The 21,752-nt window shown below is 46.2% G+C and overlaps 1 protein-coding gene across 1 annotated transcript in view; it reads left to right on the top strand.

The window, feature by feature from the left end:
- Positions 1-18,649, top strand: part of PLXNB3 (plexin B3) — a 56,403-nt gene extending 37,754 nt beyond the window's left edge. Inside the window, exons 22-35 of the mRNA XM_035140300.2 lie at positions 10-110; positions 862-1,079; positions 1,767-1,945; positions 3,064-3,130; positions 3,963-4,284; positions 4,491-4,594; positions 5,286-5,373; positions 6,470-6,639; positions 8,609-8,769; positions 8,939-9,086; positions 13,521-13,585; positions 14,340-14,415; positions 16,776-16,850; positions 17,434-18,649. Coding sequence (XP_034996191.2) covers positions 10-110; positions 862-1,079; positions 1,767-1,945; positions 3,064-3,130; positions 3,963-4,284; positions 4,491-4,594; positions 5,286-5,373; positions 6,470-6,639; positions 8,609-8,769; positions 8,939-9,086; positions 13,521-13,585; positions 14,340-14,415; positions 16,776-16,850; positions 17,434-17,538 — 1,879 coding nt within the window. The 3' untranslated portion in view covers positions 17,539-18,649. The remainder of the gene's footprint in view (positions 1-9; positions 111-861; positions 1,080-1,766; positions 1,946-3,063; positions 3,131-3,962; positions 4,285-4,490; positions 4,595-5,285; positions 5,374-6,469; positions 6,640-8,608; positions 8,770-8,938; positions 9,087-13,520; positions 13,586-14,339; positions 14,416-16,775; positions 16,851-17,433) is intronic.
- The last annotated feature ends 3,103 nt before the right edge of the window (positions 18,650-21,752 follow it).

The raw sequence follows: 21,752 nt of genomic DNA, 5'->3' as shown, positions 1-21,752 counted from the left end.
TCCTGGCAGGCGAAAGAGCAAGCAAGCCCTACGGGACTACAAGAAAGTGCTGGTGCAGCTTGAGAGCATGGAGAGCAGCGTTGGGGACCAGTGCCGCAAGGAATTCACTGGTATGGGATTGGGGGGGGAGCAAGTATGGAGAAGGGAGGAGTTGAGTTTGAGCCACAGGCAGGAGAGCAGTGGCATGAAATAGACGAAGGAACAGCTCGAGGAGAGTGGGGGAAGTGAAACTAAGCTTTTCTGAATGATACCTGAATGATACGGAGGGCTAGGAATAAGGTTGTGTTATCCCTCCCCCCACCCCCTTGTAATAATCCTGCTCTCGTAATTATAAGCAGCAGCCTGGGGCACAGAAATTAAGCAGGTGGCATGGAGGGAGGTGGTGAGACAAATTTCACTTGCCTAATTTCTGAGTGCTGGGCTTTTGCAAGCCAGGAGTTGGGGAGCCAGTAGCCCTTCAGATGTTGTTGATCTTCCTTCACCTCTGACCCATTGGTTGTGCTGACTGGGACTGATGTGAGTCTGTGGCTGTGTAATGATTGATTGATTGATTGATTGATTGATTGATGATGATGCACAAGAACAGAGCCTAAGTGAGAGGGAGTTTGAAGGGTATTTCCTGAATGGATACATTTCCAGTATTTCATAAAGGAAGCTGTTTTGAGATGAATTGCAGAAGGATGTTTGCTGAGAATCGCTAACAGCTACGTATTTGGGTAAAAAATTCAATCAAACAGGGATCTTTTCTCCTAATCTAATGGTTGTGTGTTGATGACTCTTTTCTTTTGCTTTTCTTCTCCACCCCTCTCTTCATTCTTGCTTTCCCACCCGCCTCCCAACACAACCCCCTGCTTGCTTCAGACCTGATGACGGAAATGACTGACCTCAGTGGGGAGCTGGAGGGTTCAGGGATCCCATTCCTGGACTACAACACCTACACCCAGCGCGTCTTCTTCCCGGCTCAGGGCGACGTGCCATTGCGGCGTACGCTGGATCTGCCCGAGGGGCGCCGTGCCACAGTGGAGCAGGGCCTGGGGCAGCTCTCCAATCTGCTGAACAGCAAAGTCTTCCTGCTGACGGTGGGTGATCTGGGGGAATAAGGGGGAGGTTCCAGAAAGTGGCTGAGCTAGGAGGTCAGTCCTATGGCATACTTGGATAGGGAGTGGGGGGAGTTTTTTGGGGGTTTTGTGTGTGAGAATGCATATGAATGCAAGGTTATTGCATGGGAGATCAGCAGCAGTGTACCCTTTTAAATTTCCAGATGAGAGAGAGGGAGAGGGAGAGCCCTAAGGAGCACAATTCTAGTTGTACTGAACAGTAGGTGGAGATACAGTATGGAAAGATTTCATTTCGAGAGGAGCTGCTTCTGAAAGGCTCCTCCTGCATTTAGACCATGTAAATGTGTGCTGATAACCTCTGAGGGTTGCAGTCTGGCACCTCCTTGTTCAGGGATGGGGAACCTAGCACTCTCCAAGTGGTGCTAGATTCCAACTCCCATCATCCACAGCCAGCATGGCCCAATGGTCAGGAAGGATGGGAGCTGTAGTCCAGCAGGACCTGGAGGGCCACACTTTACCATAGGGGTGGGTGGGTGTGTACCCATGCATGCTTTAGGGGTTTTGTTTAGCTGTATGAATGCATGAAGAAGACACACAACATCTGCCCCGAGTTCTGTTTCCTGCTCTGGGGAAGTAGGACTGGACAAGTTGTACTGTAGTGTGAGGATTCTGGCAGAGGTGACGAGAGTCTTCCCTTGCTGTTCCCAGTTAATCCGAACTCTGGAGGCCCAGCCTACCTTCTCCCAGCGGGATCGATGTCATGCAGCATCCCTGCTCTCAATGGCTCTTCATGGGCGCCTGGAGTATCTTACAGACATCATGCAGACTCTGCTGAGTGATCTTGCTGCCCACTGCGTCACCCGCAATGCCAAGCTCATGCTTCGCAGGTAGGCCCTGGTGTTGCAGAGAGCCGCCATGCTGTGTTCAGGATGGGGCATTGTGGAGGTGGGGAAAGATGTCCTTGTTCCAAGAAGTCCCCATAGGTGCCTTCTTCCACTCCTCCCCCTGGGGGGGTGGATGCTTTCACAGTGGGTGAGGGTTGCCAACTGGCAAGAATTTTTATTTTGCCTGGCCAGAGTTAATCCCCCTGGCTTGCTGCCAGAAATGAAGAATGCAATGCCCTTCCCCCCCAAAAAAAACCTGTTATATTTTGCTGGTGTTCTATGTCCACAAGGTAATTAATGCTTAAACTGGAATGCCTCAAACCACAAACATGCTGAAATAAGCTAGAGTTGAGGAGCATTGCTGCTTTATATTAAAACAGCAAATTTTTATACTTCTAAACAGAAAGCAGTTCCTTGAACTAGGTTTAAGCATTCTGTATACTTTGAGAGACTGTCCTGGTGTTCTTATAAACAGCAACACTTAAACTTACTTTCCATCAGAAGGGCCCTCAGTACCTGTTTTCAAAAAAGTATTCATCTTAAGTTTTTACAGTGGTACCTCGGTTTATGAACACAATTGGTTCCAGAAGTCTGTTCATAAACTGAAGCGAACTTTCCCATTGAAAGTAATGGAAAGTGGATTAATCTGTTCTAGATGGTCCGCGGAGTACTTAAACTGAAGCGTTCATAAACTGAAGTGAACTTTCCCATTGAAAGTAATGGATAGTGGAATAATCCGTTCCAGACGGGTCCGCGGAGTACTCAACCTGAAGCGTACTTAACCCGAAGCATGTGTGTAATTGGTTCCGGAAGTCTGTTCATAAACTGAAGCGTTCATAAACTGAAGCGAACTTTCCCATTGAAAGTAATGGAAAGTGAATTAATCCGTTCCAGATGGGTCCGCAGCGTTCGTAAACCGAAAATTCGTAAACCGAGGTGTTTGTAAACCGAGGTTCCACTCTACTTAACCCTACATTTGCTATGCAGAACAGAGTTTTGAATTTAAAACTGTGGGCAAAGGATTGCTGTCACCATCTTATGCTGCAGCTGGTAGCATACCTTGGCATGAGGGGAGAGGGGGGAAGCTAGCAACTCTACTTAGCTCCTCAACTGTCCTGCAGGACAGAGACCATGGTAGAGAAACTGCTGACCAACTGGATGTCCATCTGCCTCTACTCCTATCTCAGGGTAAGTTGTAAAGCCTGTCTGGATTTTGCCTTCTGCGTCTAAGGTGGGAGGTGCAGCCAGGAGGGGGAGGTATGGCTGAAGGTGGGGGAACAAAACTTGCCCCCCCCATTTTTCTACAAGTGCTCACTCCCCTGCTTACTGTTCTTGCCTAGTCCTGTGGCTTGTTGAGGCTTCATAGGGGTACACTTTTTTATCAGGCTCTCTCGTCCCACAGCTAGTCCAGGGCATGCCTAAGACATTTTGATGCTGAAGGCAGAACAGTCCAGAGAACCTTATCCAAACATACTTAAATTCAGAGTGGAGTACAATCCACCTTGTGCGAGTGATTATACCGGTATTCATTCATTCATTGCATTTTTATGCTGCTTGAAGAGGCACGTGTGATTTTCCTGCCCCTTTTCTCAGCAGCCCTGTGAGGGAGGTTGGGCCGAGCAAGAGAGTGACTGGCCCAAGGCCGGTCTGTAAATGCCTGTGGATGAATAGGAATCTGGGTCTTATTAAGTCTTGTGTGACACTCTAGCCATGACGCTACATCAGCTTTCATAGGAAATGTATGTAAGAAAACGTCTCAGTGCATTGGATCTTTCTCTCAAGCTTCACTTGAGAACTGAATTAAGTGGCCAGCACCCCTAGCTGTGCTTCTTTGCCACTTTGCTTGGAATTTCCAAAAATGTACACTGCCCTGATGGTGGGTCCGGTAGAAAGATGTAAGATTCTGAGGCTCCTGCTTCTAGCTGTGCAGGTGTGGGGTTGTTAAGTGGGTAGCAGTGCAGGGACTGTATGACTCTTCCTTCTCATTCCTTCCCCTCCTCCCCTGTGTTCTCCCATGAAGGAGGTGGCTGGTGAGCCCCTGTACATGCTCTTCCGTGCCATTAAGTACCAGGTGGACAAGGGCCCAGTGGATGCTGTGACAGGCAAGGCCAAACGGACACTGAACGATGGGCGGCTGCTGAGAGAAGACGTGGAGTATCGGCCCCTCAACCTGACTGTCCTGGTGCGGGGGGGCGGCCCAGGGGGTGCTGGTGAGACTCAGCGCATCCCCGCTCGTGTCCTTGACACAGACACCATCACCCAAGTGAAGGAGAAAATACTGGACCAGGTCTACAAAGGCGTCCCTTTCTCCCAGCGCCCCTCGGTGCACTCCCTTGACTTGGGTAAGGAGTCTCCTCCATTCCCCACTCCCCACCACCCCCACCCTAATCTGTGGGTCTTCCTTTGGATAAGGAAGGACCAAAACCTGTTGAGGATGTTTAGTTCATTTTGAGAGAGGCCCACATGAAGTTGTCCTGGGCTTGCTGGGGAGATTTGGGGCAGGGGGTGGAAGGAGGAGACCCTCACCTGCCACTCTTCCTTTCCTCAGAGTGGCGCTCAGGCGTTGCTGGCCACCTGACGCTTTCTGATGAGGATCTGACCTCCATCACACAGAACCAATGGAAGAGACTCAACACTCTACAACATTACAAGGTATGGGGTTGGGTGGGATGCAGCTGAGTGGTAGAAGTTGGGAGGGAGGGTGTAAGGGGGAGGGATTATAGAGAACCCTCCCCCCTCATCAGAAGCAGCCCGTCTCCAAGTAGTCATGTGAGCGAGGGGTCTGAAGAGGTGAGTCAGGAAACGGAGAGGGAGTGCTAGGGCTCTGGCAACATCAAAGAGCCCCTGCTCCATAGGCAGGAAGAGAGGGAGGCGGAAAGAGTGCACAGGAATAGGTCAGACAGAAGACCCGTCCCCCCGACGCCGGAATTGAGAAGGAGGAGGAAAGGGAGGCGCTTCTCAGTTCCGAGGCTTTTATGCTGGCCCTGAACGCGGAAGGGGGTAGTGCAGGAATCTGACTTGAGTGGGTAGACATGAAATGAGCAATCCGTTACACTGTAAATAATGTGCACCAATAAAAACGTCTGAAAGACAAGCATGTGGACGGTCATTACTCAAGAGTACTCACAACAAACCCTGACAGAGGGGTATGGAGTTGGGGAGCCAATGTGGTGCCCTCCAGACTCCAGTTCCAATTAGCACCAGATAGAATGGCAAGTGGTCAAGGTTGATGGGAGTTGTAGTCCAGTTTTGCTTCTGGCAGGAGATTCATGGAACTGGGAATCCATCTCCCACCTGAACAATTTCTCACCTTCTTGTTTACTGTCCTTCCTCTTTCCTCCAGGTTCCAGATGGGGCCACAGTTGGCCTCATTCCCCGTCTTCACAATGACATCTCCCAAGGCACCAGCCACAACTTCTTCTCTGGAGAAAGTGAGTCTGTTTGTCTCACTCTTCCTTGAGCCATTACTCTCCCATGCAACCTCCTTTTTTCCCTCCTCTCTGCAACTGGCAACAACTGGTACATTGCAAAGAGATGTGGTTTTCACTATGGGCACAAATGGTGAGCAGTGCAGCTCAATTGCAGCGTGTGTATCATAGCGTGGGTGGAGGAGTCTCTTGCCTGTTCATGGGGGTGGGGGGAAGGATACAGCACCTTAGCCCTTTTTTTAAAAAGTGTGTGAAGAGCTCCTTAATTATCTAGCCTGGAAAAGTAATGGAAAAGCTCCAGACCAGGAGATTCTAAAATTACGTGCCTGTAGATTCCTGATTTTGATGTTTCTTCCTTCTCTTTTTGTACATAATGGTAATTCAAGTTATCACATGGGAATAAGCCTGTTTTATTTCTGTATATATAGAGGCCTTTTGTTTTGCAAACAAGGGAGTCAAGTTTTTTTCTAGTCTCCTTTTAGTCTAGGAAAGAAGAGTACAGATTGGCATTTGTTATTGATGCTCTGGGAGTGGCAACAAGAGGTGCACAGGGCCAGAGGCAGACAAACTGGAAACTTTTTAGGGAGGTACTTGAATTAAGAGAGTGAGGTGCCACGTTGGTTGGGGAAAGGCGTGTGCGTTGTTTTTGTAGACCTTTAATAGAAACTCTAAACATTTTTTTAGATTTTTCTTTGTCACCTGGAGGATTAGATACTTCTTTGGCTCCCTTTTACACCTCCCCCCCCCAAAAAAACTTCAAATGATAGCAGAGTTTATGTGAGAGCAATTTAGATTCTGCATTACAGAAGAATATTCTGCACTTGACCATGATAAAAAGTTTATTGCTTGGGTGTGGGGGTGTACAGGCCATGTCAGTCCCACCAAGCCTCCCACTGGGCCCGTGTCCCCTCCTCCCTTCTTGCAGGCATTATCATTTATCTCACACCTTTGTTTGCTGCTGCTGCTGCTGATAGCCAGGACTGGGGCCCTCGCGGTTGTCTCAGCTGTCCACAGGACAGGCAGGCGCCCCGAGGGCTGCCTAGTAAGTGGTGGACTGCCCCATTTTCCATTGTAATGAATCCTATTGCACCCTTTGCAGACACCCCAATGCTAGAGGATGGTGAGGATGGGGGGCTACGCCTCTGGCACCTGGTAAAGCCATCTGAAGAGCCTGAACTCACAAAACAGCAGCAAGAGCGGCGCAGCAGCCTTCGGGAGCGTGCCAAGGCGATTCCTGAGATCTACCTCACCCGCTTGCTTTCCATGAAGGTAAGAGGGGAAGCATTTTTCCCCCCTCCTCAGCCATTCTCCAATTATACCAGCCCTTTTAGAGCAGTGGGTTTCTTTGGAGCCTAATCAGGATTTCCTCAGTGAGTAGATCAATAATGACAGGCTGATTTCCCTGCGTGAACATGACTAGGTACCCTTGAACAGGGCTTCCCAAACCACGGTCCATGTGGTCCATGTGGTCTCTGAGCTTCATTCGGGTGGTCCGTGCTGTGTCCACATTCAATATTGTATTGATTTTTCATAATGATTCTGTGGAGTTCAAGTTGTAACACAATAAAATACAATTGGAGAAGCAAAAGAAGTAATAAAAATACAGTTGAAAATCATATAGCGTCTAGCCCAGTGCGTTACAATTGCTTACAACAGGCAGAAAAACAATTGTTGTCCACCAAGGTCCTCAGCAATCTTCAAGTGGCCCAGGAATGGGATGAGTGGAGTTCGAGAGCCACTGCCGTATAATATTTCCTGGGTTCCTTGACATGGTAAATCTGAAAAGGTGGGATTCAATGTTGGCTGCCACATCTAGAAAGCACAGCTGCCTTGTCTCCCAGCCTGCAGGTAGTGCAAATGAAAAGTTTTGTGTATCTGTCATAGGCAGTATCACACTTTTAAAAGTATCACACTTTTAACAACAACAACAACAACAACAAAAAGAGAGGTACAGTGGTACCTCTACTTACGAATGTTTCTACTTATGAATGGAGCTCCGGTCGCCATCTTGGATGCAGTTTAGATAGGATTTTTTATACTTATGAATTTTTAGATAGGGTTGCTTCGACTTACGAATTTTTTCTCCCAATGCATTCCTATGGGATTCGACTTACAATTTTTTTCGACTTACGCATGTGCGTTCGGAACGCATTAAATTCGTAAGTAGAGGTACCACTGTACCATAAAGTTGTTACAGTAAGTGCCACACTTTTTAACAAGAACAAAGAGGTGCTGGTACTGCGTACCCTTGAGTCCCCCCTGAAAAAAAGCTCTGGTTATAGGGATGCAGTATTTTGCAGTTCCTGTAGACTAGACTTTCCCTGCAGCTGCTGTTGGACTCCAAATCCCATCACCTCAACTATTGGCACTGCTGGCTGGAGCCGATGGGAGTTGGAGTCCAACAATATCTGGAGGGGATCTGTTTGAGGAAGGCTGCTGTAGACACTGTTCTTGGAAGTACCCCCAGATTAATAATACAGTATATAATAAAACCTTGTTCTGGTCGTGCTTCTTGTTGCTGCTGCTGCTGCTTTTTTATTTCTCACCTGCCTTTCACCATGAGGTCCCAGGTCCGGCTACCAACAATTTAAATTAAGAGGTTAAAATAAGGTTAAGTGGACAGCTGTATATTGACTACTCTAGGAATTTTTTGTCACATTTGCAACACATCAACAGTTGAACAGGTTAAATCTTGTTTGTTTGGCAGTTGCCCAAGATGCTTCATACAGCCCTCTAAACCGAAGGATATACAACCAGTTCAATTTATTTGACAATTTTGAAACTAGTATGGGGGCAGATGGGTTTATTTTGTCCTTGGCAAGTTCCTTTCCATATAAGTGAAACTTTTCCATCCATATTCAATTTGGGGCTATAATACAGAGGTACAGGAATATTGGAAATGTATTTAAGACTAGGTGCTCCTGAGAGCATGAGAATGTTGTTTTGAGAATGGAGTGGGCTGGAGGGGTCTACTGGAGACGAGATCCCAGATCTATATAGGCTTAGCTATTGGTTTAAAGTTATTTCAAGGGAGGAAAAAGGGACTCCCCCTGTTATGCTTTCAGGAGCAGTTTCTGTCAGTCTGTACAAAAAAAAAGGTGTTTGGACACTAGATTGCTCTGTTGCCAATGCAGGATGCTGTAGAAACATGCTGTTATTTATGTGGCTGATTCCTGGCTGTCTCAGCAGTGCACCTATGAGTCTTTAATCCCCTCTTTCTTCCATTTATTCTCCAAAGGGGACGCTACAGAAGTTTGTGGATGATGTGTTCCAGGCTGTCCTGAGTGTGAACCGCCCAGTACCAATCGCTGTCAAGTATCTGTTTGACCTGTTGGATGAGCTAGCAGTGCGGCACGGGGTCACTGAGCCAGACACGCTGCACATCTGGAAAACAAATAGGTGGGGTGGACACCGGGTTGCAGAGGGAACATTGGCTGGGAATGCATGATGGTGGCAGTAGGAGCTGAGACTGGGGACAATGGGTTGTGGAGACTGAACATTTTCAGCTAGAAGGGCTAAAGACAGCCAGTTGCTAACTTGGTTTCTGCCTTCCCCCCCTCCTCCTTAGTTTGTTGCTGCGCTTCTGGGTGAACACACTCAAGAACCCACAGTTCATTTTTGATGTGCGGGTCTCTGACAATGTGGACGCCAACTTGACTGTCATTGCTCAGACATTCATTGATGCCTGTACAACTGCCGAGCACAAAGTTGGCAGGGTAAGTTTATACATCTGCACATGTCTAAAAGTCACACCCATATCAGACCAGGATCAAAAGAGGACAGGTAGTGCTTGCCTTGATCCATTTCCCTGAAGGATGAAGTCAGGTGGTTAACCATGGCCTGCCCTCTGTTCTGAAATGGGATACTCCAGGCATTTAACTTGAGTATGAATCCCATTGCCACTGACAGAGGTAGCCAGTGGCGTCAGGTAAATGGGGGTGGAGGGGGCTTCATTTCCCCAATATTTTGGGGCAGGGGGCAGTGCCACCCCAATACTGAGGGGGCCGCCGCCCCCGCAGCCACTAGCCACCCTCCAAGTGCCCCAGCCTGAGCCTCTGCCCAGCTGCCCAGAAGCCAGGCGGTGGCTGTGACAAGCACAGGCAATCTTTGCTTCACTCATCCCAGCTGCAGCCGGGCAGCCCAGAAGCTGGGTAGAGGCTGGGACGGGCAAGCGTGGAGATCACCCTCCACATGTTCCGCCCCCACCTGGTGGCATCATGTGACATGTTGCATGACTGCGCCCCCTCAATGTGGGAGGCAAGTCGGCGCCGCTGGAGGTAGCCCTGCTGTTCAACTATGGATTTTAGATGCCATTGAGAGAGAGGACCTATGTGGGAGACAGTCCACTGGGAAAGTACCCTTGGGACTCTCCTATTCATTTTAATGTGGAAGATTCCCAGGGGATTCCTATGTTAACTAGTCATTTGGATTTCCTGCCTGAGGCACCAAAATCTCTTGTCCTGCGCCTTATAATTGCCATGATTTTAACTCTCACAGTTAGCTTACTGCCATAAACAGAACAGGAACAAAATGGATGGCACACACCAGAGGGACCTTAGTTTGTTTCAAGAGCAGCTGAGTAAAACACTCCATATTGGCTCAATGAACAGAAACAAGTGACACTTTTTGAAAGACAAATCCTCCATGAAACCAGGCTTTCATGGGAACAAAGCTGTCTGTCTAACTAGCAGAAACCACCTTGTCCCATCTCTACTGACGACCATTTCTGATGTCCCAGAGGAAGTGGGAAGCAAACTTCAAGATATTGGACAAAGGGGGAGCAAATTTTTCCCCAGCACCACAAATCACTGGTTGCAAGTATGAGCATGACCGTTCATGTCTTCTTGCATATAAAGGCATTCATTAATGCAAGAGTCTTGACATAAGAGTGAAAGTCCCACTCTTAGTTCAGTGGTATCTTATAATCCACCAAACTATCATCTTGATTCCAATATGTCTGTTGTGGTTTTGGCCTGTTTCAAACACTTGCACAGAAGTACTGATTTCAAGATGCTTATTGCTGATTGTGTGAGAATGACTTTTCTCCCATCTAGGCCATTTAACAGTCAAACCTTGTTAATTACGTTGCATCACTCCACTTAGCATTCTGTATTGCAAAACATATCTTTTCCCGCACCTTAACATTTTCTCCTTCTGGGTACATACATTATCACAATGTTCAAAATTGTGCTTACAAGCAGTCCCAAATTCAGGCATGACAGCATACACTTAGGTTGTCAGTCAGAATTTTGGGGGCTGCACCTGGTCCCCCAGTTTTTCTGGGCTCCCCTCTACTTCCTCAACTTGAGCTATTTTCTTTGGGGATGTGCAAGGAACTATGTAGAGCATTGAAATACTGCCCTATTAAACTGGAAATCATTCTCAGCTGTTTAATGCCCTCTGATAATTCACCCAGTGTTGCCCACACAATCAAGCCTTAAGGTGTTTTAAAATGAAAGCTGAGACTGCAAGGATGTTTGTGTGAAATGTAAAGGGAGCCTTGACTTATAGAGCCTTTTTGATCTAAAAGTCTTTATCTCCACCCTCATCATAGAAATGTTGGAGTTTTCCCTGTTTGTTTGTACAACGATGAATGAGTGATGCTCTGCCATGCTTAGTCACACACACACACACACACACACACAGAGAGAGAGAGAGAGAGAGAGAGAGAGAGAGAGAGAGAGAGAGAGAGAGAGAGAGAGGTATTTAGACAAATCACCGTATGTTGTAGACCTGAACTTTGGCTCAAATATAAGCCCCAATTTATGGCCCCAAGTGCCTTTCCCACATTCTGGTCACTCTCTCGAAACATATGGGTTGAGGGTCTCAGCTTTGTTTTCCAGAATTTCTGAAAACAATTTTCAGGGGTTTTTTTTTTTTTGTAGATCCCTGAGAGAAGGTTTGCTGGATCTGAAACATGTCGCATATTAAACAGTGTCTTAGATATATTGGGGCACATTTTTCTTTCCTTTAAAAATAAAATACAGGCACAGCTTATTTTTGCCATTTCCACACACAACTCAGCAATTCTAGAAGATGAGGGTGGGGGCAGGGAGAACATCCTGTAGTATTGGGGACAAGAAGGATTGTTTCTGCATGTACTGTAGAAGTTGATCTCTCTCAATCTCTCATAACAGCCAGTCAAACTGGTCAGACCTGACTGAGACCTGCTTTTGCCACCTCTCAGGCATCATTCCCAAGGACTGGTGGCTCTCTCAGATTTTTTTCATGACTAAGAGCTCACTTGATTATGTTTTAAAAATATGTACAGGCATTTCCATTTTTAATTTGGGGTTTAGTTCAGCCACCTTACTTAGCAGCTCATCATGCCTCTCTAGTGATTTGCCAGGAGGCCCTTTCAGAAATGCCCAGCTCTGAGGTTTTGTTTGGAATTCTAGATTTGCTAAAGAAAGAGGGTTGTGAGATCAGGTGGGAGGTCCCTCTTCTTGGGGGAAGGGAAGCCATGATGTTTAAAGCAGCACAATAGGGTAGGTTGGTTGGTGCTTTTCACCCTTAAGCCATGTTCAGAAATAACAAATCATTACAGTATTTATGTTTGGATGCAAAAATATGTTGGCATAGAAAGTATACTGGGATTTAGAATGAGCACTTCTGTATTTTCTGTTCTGCATTAATGATGCTGGCTGGCTGGATCATGCCCAAGGTTCATTTCACCCAGCATCAGTTCCCAACAGCAGTCAGCCATATGTCTTTGGGAATCTCAAAAGCAGGGCACTGAGGTGATGGCCATCCCATTTGTTCCCAGAATCTGTAACTCGGGTGGTATGTATACTGCCTCTGTTCATCTACCTATCAGGGCTGGCCCTGCCATTGGACATAGCCAGGTGATCACATTAGGCATCTGATTTTGGGTTTTATGAAAGGGTGTGTGTGTACATTATTATTATTATTATTATTATTATTATTATTATTATTATTATTATGCTCTTCTCCCCCTCTCCCCTCAATGTTTTTTCTTAATACCTTATTTACTGAGGTGGTAAATCTGTCTATGCTGCAAGTAGGTTTCAGAGAAAATTGGAGATTTATGCATGCAGAAAACTATGTCAGAGAAAAAGCTATGCTGTAACTCTTCTCTCTAATATCTTTTATTATTTTTATTATTATTATTATTATTATTATTATTATTATTATTATTATTATGGATGCAGGGTTTTTTTGTATGTAGGAGGATTTTCCCACCTGCATGTGAACCGCCATGTACTGTCTGAAGCAATACAACCCAGACCCAAGTTTACCATATCTGTTAGAACTGTTTATTTTATTACACTTATATCCCACCTTTCCTCTGAGGAGTTCAAGGTGGTATGCATAGTTCTCCCCACTCCAATTTTATTCTTACAACAACCCTGTGAGGCAGGTTAGGCTGAGAATGAGTGACTGGCGCAAGGTCACCCAGTGAGCTTTATAGCTCTGCAAAGACTTTCTTTTGCCTCCTTTTCCTTCTTGCAGCAGAATATCTATGGCAGTAAGCCAACGGCCCTTGGGCATGCAACACAATCTGTTTCCTCGTGGTTAGGAAAACTTTTTTAAAATGCTGCTAAATAATGTGTTTGGATTTAAAGCCTGCTAGATATCTAAATGACAAGTCAGTTAAATAGGGTTGCCATATTTTGAAGAGTGAAAAAGAGGACACATTTGCAGAGTTTTAATTTTAACTATGGATTGTTATGATGACTCTACCCATGAAAAAGAGGACATGCACTGGAAAAAGAGGACATATGGCAACCCTGCTGTAAACTTCAGGGGCAGCACTGCTGAAGGCCTCTGGAAGTCGCACCCTTTCAGTTATAAGCCTTGATGGATCAGAGACGAGGCGGCAGGCTTTCACTCTTCACATGCTCAGAGGAACTTCCCCTCCTCTCTATTAGCTTTGCAGAGTACTGCATTGGGAGCATGCTTTGGAATGGGCTCCTATTTAAATGCTGAATTGGTCTTTAAAACATTTTCCATCTCTTTTAAAATGCAGTCTAGACAGCCTGAAAACTAACCAGTTGCCCCCCCCATACCATACCTGCAGGTGGAGACATAATTCTTGAGTCTGACTTCTGTTCCCTTTCCAAAACTTCTCTAATTCTTACATCACCTGTTGTTCTCTCTCTCTTTCGTTCTCTCCCTTCCCTCCTCAGGATTCACCAGTCAACAAACTACTCTATGCCAGGGAAATCCCACACTACAAACAGATGGTGGAGAAGTAAGTGTGAAAAACATAATAAAGGTGGTTGTGGTAGAAGAATACCTAGCCTTGCAGAAAATGAAAGGTTGTGGGCGTGGTTGGGGAAGCCAAGAGTCCTGGGTGCTGACTGCATATATTCTACGTTTGTTTAAAAATATGCAAAAGGAAAGATTAATTTTGCTACAGTTATAAATTATGCTAATAGAGCAGATTTACATTCCCCCCCTTATTTTACATAATTCTAATTCTGCCAGTAATATGGAAGAGTAAGGAGCTAGGCACGGCTCTGAAGCCCCATCTTTAATGGGAATCTTATTAGCTTCCTCCATGGCTTTGGAGGTTTCTCAGTCAGCATCCAGATTCATAAATTTCTTTTATTTAATGAAGATACTCTAAGGGAACTGAATCCTGCATGTTTTCTGCATAGCTGCAAAATCACACCTTCCGGACCACATCCACTTAACCAACGTTGCTCAAAGATTTCACATCCAAAAATGCATTGAAAGGGTGAAAAGGCCCACCATTTTTGTTACCCAATATGAATGAGAGAAATGCTTAGTGGTCTTCTCCCAGTATTGCTTAACAACATTAAAACAATGACACCTTCCAGCATACTACAGAATGAGGAGAGGGTGTTGTAGACAGTCTTGTAGACTATGTTGCTGGCTGGCTTGAGAATGTCATTTTTAGGGCAGGCAAAGGAGACTTGCATTGCAGTATAGCACCTCCCCACTAACCTTTCTCTTCTCTCTCCACCTTCCTCCACGGTTAGGTATTATGCTGATATTCGACAGACTGTTCCTGCCAGCTACCAAGAGATGAACTCAGCCCTGACTGAACTCTCGGGGGTAAGGGAATCCTGCCATGATTCCGGAACTAAAAGTAGTATTTAAAAACTGCACACTCTCCGCCTCACCAATTTTAAAACTCTCCCATGCTGATTTAATCTGCCACTTTCAAACAAGGGAAAGGTTGTGTGGCAGAGCAAATAAATGCCTCAAAATCAAGTGGCGGGGAAGGCTGCACTTTGGCTCAGGGGCTGCTTGCCGCCTGCCTGCCTGAGCTTTGCTTCTGCTCGCACTGACAGCTGTAGCGTGGCAAGAAGGCAAAGAAGATCACCTGTCAGCCTTCTTGCCGCGCTATGGTTGGTTCCCTTTTGCGTTCCTCTGGTCTCTGCCGGTTGCCCCTCACCGCTCGCGGCAACCGGCAGACACCAGCGGAACACAAAGGGGAACCAGCTGTAGCGTGGAAAGAAGGCAAAGGAAGATCAGCTGACAGCTTCCCGCGCTGACAGCTGATCTTCCTTTGCCTTCTTCCAGCGCTGACAGCTGGTTCCCCTTTTGTTGCCACTAGCAGCCACTTTGTCTTTCTATGGCCGCGCTTCGCAAGACTAGGCGGCGGTCATAGAAAACCTCGTCGTTTTGTGAGTCCCTCGCACAACGCAAAACGCTTTCGTCTTGCGAGTTTTTCGTTGCACGAGGCATTCGTCTTGCGAGGTACCACTGTACTACTACTAGTAGTAGTACATTTATATGCAGTCCATCTGACTGGGTTGCCCCAGCTACTCTGAGCAACTTCCAGAAAAATATAAAAACCCAATAAAGCAACAAACATAAAAAAACTTCCCTATATTGTGCTGTCTTCAGATGTCTTCTAAAAGTTATATAGTCATACCTCATGTTGTGTCTGCTGCGGGTTGCGTTTTTTCATGATACGAACGTGGTGGACCCAGAAATGTTTACTTCCGGGTTTCGTCGTGCACATGCGCAAAAGCGCCGGTCGGGTTGCGGACTTTTCGGGGTACAAACGGCACCCCGGAACAGATCAGGTCTGCAACCCGAGGTACCACTGTACAATTGTGCCATTCCAAGTTCTGTCAAGGATATGTTGCAAGAGATCTTGGAAAGTCTTTAAATCACAAGTTGAACAAGGGCTGCTTGCTGCAGTTTGGCCCAAATTTGGATTGTTTATATAGGCAACTCCCCATTTACGAGGGGGTTACATTCCGAGGCACCACTCACAGACAGGATGTGAAATCCTGTATATTTGAAACACCTTTGGGAAGAAGTCCCAGCAAAAGAAGAATGGATACAAAAACTTATGGAACATGCAGAAATGATGACACTTACTGGAAAAATAAGAAATCAAGATAACAATTTTTTAAATAAAAGAATGGAAATGGTTTATTGAATATGTACAAACAAACTGTAAACAAATAAGAAGATTGGCAGGATCATTGCAATAACCTGCAGTTTTATAAGCAGATGTGTACATATTGAACATGTGTCAGTGGGGGGTTACTTGTATTTACCAGATCACTTCCTCATGTTGTATAAAAAGGGACCCCTGACCATTAGATCCAGTCGTGACCGACTCTGGGGTTGCGCGCTCATCTCGCATTATTGGCCGAGGGAGCCGGCGTATAGCTTCCAGGTCATGTGGCCAGCATGACAAAGCAGCTTCTGGCAAACCAGAGCAGCACATGGAAACGCCGTTTACCTTCCCGCTGTAGCGGTTCCTATTTATCTACTTGCATTTTGATGTGCTTTCGAACTGCTAGGTTGGCAGGAGCTGGGACCAAGCAACGGGAGCTCACCCCGTCACAGGGATTCGAACCGCCGACCTTCTGATCAGCAAGCCCTAGGCTCAGTGGTTTAACCACAGCGCCACCTGGGTCCCTTTTCTAGTTGTTGTATACCATCATGTTGTATACCAGTCCACTAAAACTGGGGCAGGGCACCTCTCTGGGCACGGGCATGCATTGTTGCTTCCTTGTTGGGATCCCATCAGCAAGGTCTGCAATCACACAATGTCCCTCCATCAATTATTGCTCCCTTTCTGAAGTTGTCTTAATTGTTGTTTTAGGATTGTTATAAGGAAGGGTGAGAAGGGGTATCAATGAGTATGATATATACATAGCATGATGTGTAGACATATGCAAAAATCCAGGGACCGTAGTTCAGTGGCAGAGAGTGTGCTTTGCATGCAAAACGTCCCACATTCAATTCCTGCCATCTCCTGGTAGGTCTGGTTGAGACCTCCCTGTCTGAACCCTGGAGAGACTCTGCCTGTCAGTGTTGACTGTACTGAGCTAGAGAGACCAATGGCCTGACTAGATAAGGCAGCTTCCTATGTCCACATGTAGTTGTAGTTAAAATGTGTAATTAAAACATCTAACATTTCATTTTCCACCCTCCTGTTTTGGCAGAAATATTCCTCTGACCTCAACTGCCTGGTGGCCCTGCAAGAACTTTATAATTATATTAACAAGTACTATGATCAGGTATGAGAAATCCCTTGAGATTTTGTACTTGCAGGATGTTGGTGGGGGTGGGACGGAGGGACATAAACAGACCAAATTCTGCGGGAGAGGGTGGGGTGGGAGTGCAGCCATCTATTCTAATCCATTCCCTGCAGAGAGGTTGGTTGCTGGGAAGGGAAGGCCTGTAGGACTGGCATGGGGAAGCATGTGGCCCTCCAGATATCATTTGACTCCAACTCCCACCGGGCCCAGCCAGTATGGCTAGTGTTCAGGGATTATGGGCGTTGTAGTCTGGCAACATCAGGAGAGGTCTGGCACAAGTTAGCCAACCCTGCTATAGAAAGACTTAGAATCATAGAATCATAGAGTTGGAAGAGACCACAAGGGCCATCCAGTCCAACCCCCTGCCAAGCAGGAAACACCATCAAAGCATTCCTGACATATGCCTGTCAAGCCTCTGCTTAAAGACCTCCAAAGAAGGAGACTCCACCACACTCCTTGGTACCAAATTCCACTGCCGAACAGCTCTCACTGTCAGGAAGTTCCTCCTAATGTTCTGCTGGGATAGGTAGGCAAAATATTGACTTTGTGTGCCTCTTTGCAGATAATCAGTGCACTAGAAGAGGACCCACTGGGCCAGAAGATGCAACTGGCATATCGACTGCAACAGATTGCAGCTCTCGTAGAGAACAAAGTTACTGACTTGTGACACTCCTGGGTCCACTACCTGCTCAGATTCAGCACACATGAGGAACTGTACAATCCTAAACAGGTTGACTCAGCATGAAATCCCACTGAGTACAATGGGGCTTAATTCCCTAGCAACTGTGCTATTTAGGGTTGCAGCCTTTTAAGGGGGCAAGGTTGATCCATACTGAAAGTTCCCTGCCGTCTGTGCACATGGGTCTGCGCACACACCATGCCTCCAGTCAGTGCCTTAACTGCATAGAAGCTGCCAGGCTCTCTCGCACTCGGTGCTCTTTCTCTCTCTTTTTTTAAACTAGCTGCAAAGAGAATCTTCCGAGTCCAATACACTGGATTTGTAAATAAAAGGGTGTATTTATTTCTGTGGCTCTCTGAAAAGGGTGCCACCTACTGTCTCCCACCTTTTAGGGGAGTGGGGCCGTGGCAGGTCCCTGCTGACCACTGCAGTCTCTGGGATTTGGGGAATCTACCCCTTATGACCCCAATTTCCTGGCTGGTAATGCACTAATATTGGGGTGGAAATGCCACCTTCCTCTGAACAGACTACTAGTCTTTTAACTTTCCCCATCTCTCTCCCCCCCATCCCCCATTTTATGTATATATAGGAGCTCCCTGCTCCAGGATTGTATTTATTTTAATGAGATTTTGAAGAATTAAAAAAACCACCACTTTTCAGAAAAGTACTGTTGTCTGGTTTATTCACACAACCTAAGGGAGGAAGGGAATGGAATGCCTTAAACAAGTTACTAGATGGCATCCACTTGGTAACTAAGGGGTGAAAGCTGGGGAGACGGTACATGAACAGCCTCCGGAGGGTTAAGATGGGGAGGAACTTGTTCCCTTTTGTCAGGCTCTTTCTCACAGGATTAGTTGATTAGAAATTGCATGTGTTCCAAACCCAAGTTGCTGTGCATTCTCTGATTCCACACATACATGAAATACCGTGGTACCTTGGTTCTCAAACTTAATCCATTCCGGAAGTCTGTTCCAAAACCAAGGTGCGCTTTCCCTTAGAAATTAATGCAAATTGGATTGATCCATTCCAGACTTTTAAAAACAACCCCTAAAACAGCAATTTAGCATTAATTTTACTATCTAACGATACCATTGATCCATAAAATGAAAGCAATAATCAAGGTAAAGGTAAAGGGACCCCTGACCATTAGGTCCAGTCGTGACCGACTCTGGGGTTGTACGCTCATCTCGCATTATTGGCCGAGGGAGCCGGCGTATAGCTTCCAGGTCATGTGGCCAGCATGACAAAGCCGCTTCTGGCAAACCAGAGCAGCACATGGAAACGCCGTTTACTTTCCCGCTGTAGCGGTTCCTATTTATCTACTTTCATTTTGACATGCTTTCGAACTGCTAGGTTGGCAGGAAATAATCAATGTACTGTACTATAAAATAAATAGTATTGTAGATAAAAAAAATTATTTTTAATTTTTACTTGCACTGATTATAGTCATTGTTTGGATGGGGGCTTTTATCTATTTCCGCAGTCACTCAATCAATAAGTAGCTGAACTGGGTTCCACACAGTTACAAGAACGAATTAACTGAAAAAGCCTCGAAAACAAAAACGCAAAATAAATAGCAAGAACAAAAGCGCCAGACTTAATCCATTCCTGAAGTCCATTTGACTTCCGAAATGTTCGAAAACCAAGGTGCAGCAGCTTCTGATTGGTGCGTGCGCCCCAGAAACAATAGCCGACAGCCACATCGGACGTTCGGCTTCTGAAAAACATTCAAAAACCGGAACACTTACTTCTGGATTTTCACTGGGAACCAAGGTGTTTGAGAACCAAGGTACCACTGCATGGTATTGGGTATGCTTGACCCTGCACACCATGGGTGCACATCACTCTATGCGATTGCTTCATTTTTAAAAATCCAGTTTCTGCTAATGTGCTCTGTTCTGTTGCAATTGGTCAGAAATCCTACATTGTGTGGTCTATGTGGTTAAACTACTTGTTGTAACCTGCTGTTAACTATACTGTTATTTTCTGTAAGTTGCCCTGAAGGCCCAAAGTGGGTCAAAAGAAGAGCAGGAAGTTTAAAACACACCAGGGTTATCTGTGTTACCTTAAGAATATACAAAGAATCAAAATTGCTGCTGACTTGAAATCTTTTGCTCAGGCATGTCCAACGTCCATCATTTTGGGGGCCTAATCCGGCCCCTGTGGCAGTTTATTCCTTGGGGTAAAATCCTTTAAAAAGCTCAGCAACTTTGGTTGGCCCTCACGCATGTTCACTTCATCAAATCTGGCCCTCTTTTGCTTTTGCTGGTGAAGGAGCAGTGCAAGTTCAACTGCTGCTGTCAAGATATACGATAACTGAAGCAGTCAATGCAGATTGAACATAAATACGCCTAGAGTCCCAGTTTCAGTGTTGTCTCAAAGAATGCAGCAATGGCTTTAACATGTGCATTCATTCATTCATTCATGCATGCATGCATGCATGCATATAACCAATCTTCCCCACAGAGGGAGAGAAACCAAATCTGTACAGGGGGAAACTCGTCACGGGGCAGCATCCTTAGGAAGTGCATTCAAGGGCTGTGAGCACACGATGAAATGAAGATCAGGGGACAGAGCAACTGTGCAAGGCAGAGAACCTGAATTCACCCACCTCTTGCAATATGATGACCGATGTGTTTTTGCCAATTGTTTTGCCCTAATCCTGGGAGTCATTTTGGGGGTCATTTTGGACTCACAGCTGTCCATGGAGGCGCAGGTTAATTCTGTGTCCAGGGCAGCTGTCTATCAGCTCCTTCAGGTACGCAGGCTGAGACCCTACCTGCCTGCAGACTGTCTAGCCAGAGTGGTGCATGCTCTATCTCCCGCTTGGACTACTGCAATGCGCTCTACGTGGGGCTACCTTTGAAGGTGACTCGGAAACTACAACTAATCCAGAATGCGGCAGCTAGACTGGTGACTGGGAGCGGCTGCCGAGACCACATAACACTGGTTTTGAATGATCTACATTGGCTCCCAGTACGTTTCCGAGCACAATTCAAAGTGTTGGTGCTGACCTTTAAAGCCCTAAATGGCCTCGGTCCAGTATACCTGAAGGAGCGTCTCCACCTCCATCATTCTGCCCGGACACTGAGGTCCAGCACCGAGGGCCTTCTAGCGGTTCCCTCGTTGCGAGAAGCCAAGTTGCAGGGAACTAGGCAGAGGGCCTTCTAGGTGGTGGCGCCTGCCCTGTGGAACGCCCTCCCAACAGATGTCAAAGAGGAAAACAACTACCAGACTTTTAGAAGACATCTGAAGGCAGCCCTGTTCAGGGAGGCTTTTAATGTTTAATGGATTACTGTGTTTTGTTTTTCTGTTGGAAGCCGCCCAGAGTGGCTGGGGAAACCCAGCCAGATGAGCGGGGTATAAATAATAAATTATTATTATTATTATTATTATTATTATTATTATTATTATTATTATTTACACTTTCAAGGGGCCCAGGTCCAATGGCCAAGAGAATGAACCAGGACAGTGTGATACTAACCAGAAGTAAGCACAACTGAGTTCAATGGGGCTTACTTCCATTTCAGTTGGGGTCAGGATTGCATCCTAAAATGGGAACCCCCTGGTTCAATTCTGCCCTGACCCTCAGCCTCCTTCCCTCGCACCTGCAAAATAGGGTAAGGGATAATCATACAGACTGACCTACCTTCTCATAGGGTGATTCTTAGGACTTCAAAGCACTTCACAAGCTTTATCTTGAACACTGTAACAACAAAGCATCAGAACCTGCCTTACGCCAAGCCAGATGGCACCTCTAGCTAGCTCAGTGTTGTCCACTGACTGGCAGCCGCCACTCTCCAGGGTTTCGAATGGGGAGCATTCCCAGTTCTACCTGGAAAGGTCAGGTGTTGAAACTCGGGAAGTTCTGCATGCAAATCGCTGAGCTGCAGCATTATGGTGATGATTTATTTTAAGCCATAATGAGGAATTGCTCTCCAGTAAATCATAGGATCGTGGAATTGTTGAGTTGGAAAGGATCACAGGAGCCATCAAGCCCAACTCCCTGCAATGGACGTGGGATTGCAGTTTTTGCAATGTTTTGTGAGAACAACTAACTTTCAGGTTCGCCCATCTGCAGGGTGGGATTCATATAGTGACCCACCTTGGCAGGGTGGTGGTAGCTGATGAAGATGATGAAGACTGAGCTGATTAGCGCCCCTCCCCCCATATGTGTGTGTATGCATATATGCATGTATGTT

This window comes from Zootoca vivipara, chromosome 16 (genome assembly GCF_963506605.1).
Source record: "Zootoca vivipara chromosome 16, rZooViv1.1, whole genome shotgun sequence".
Lineage (NCBI taxonomy): Eukaryota > Metazoa > Chordata > Lepidosauria > Squamata > Lacertidae > Zootoca > Zootoca vivipara.
The sequence above is the reverse complement of the archived record's forward strand: the minus strand, read 5'-3'. Positions and strand labels throughout refer to the sequence as shown.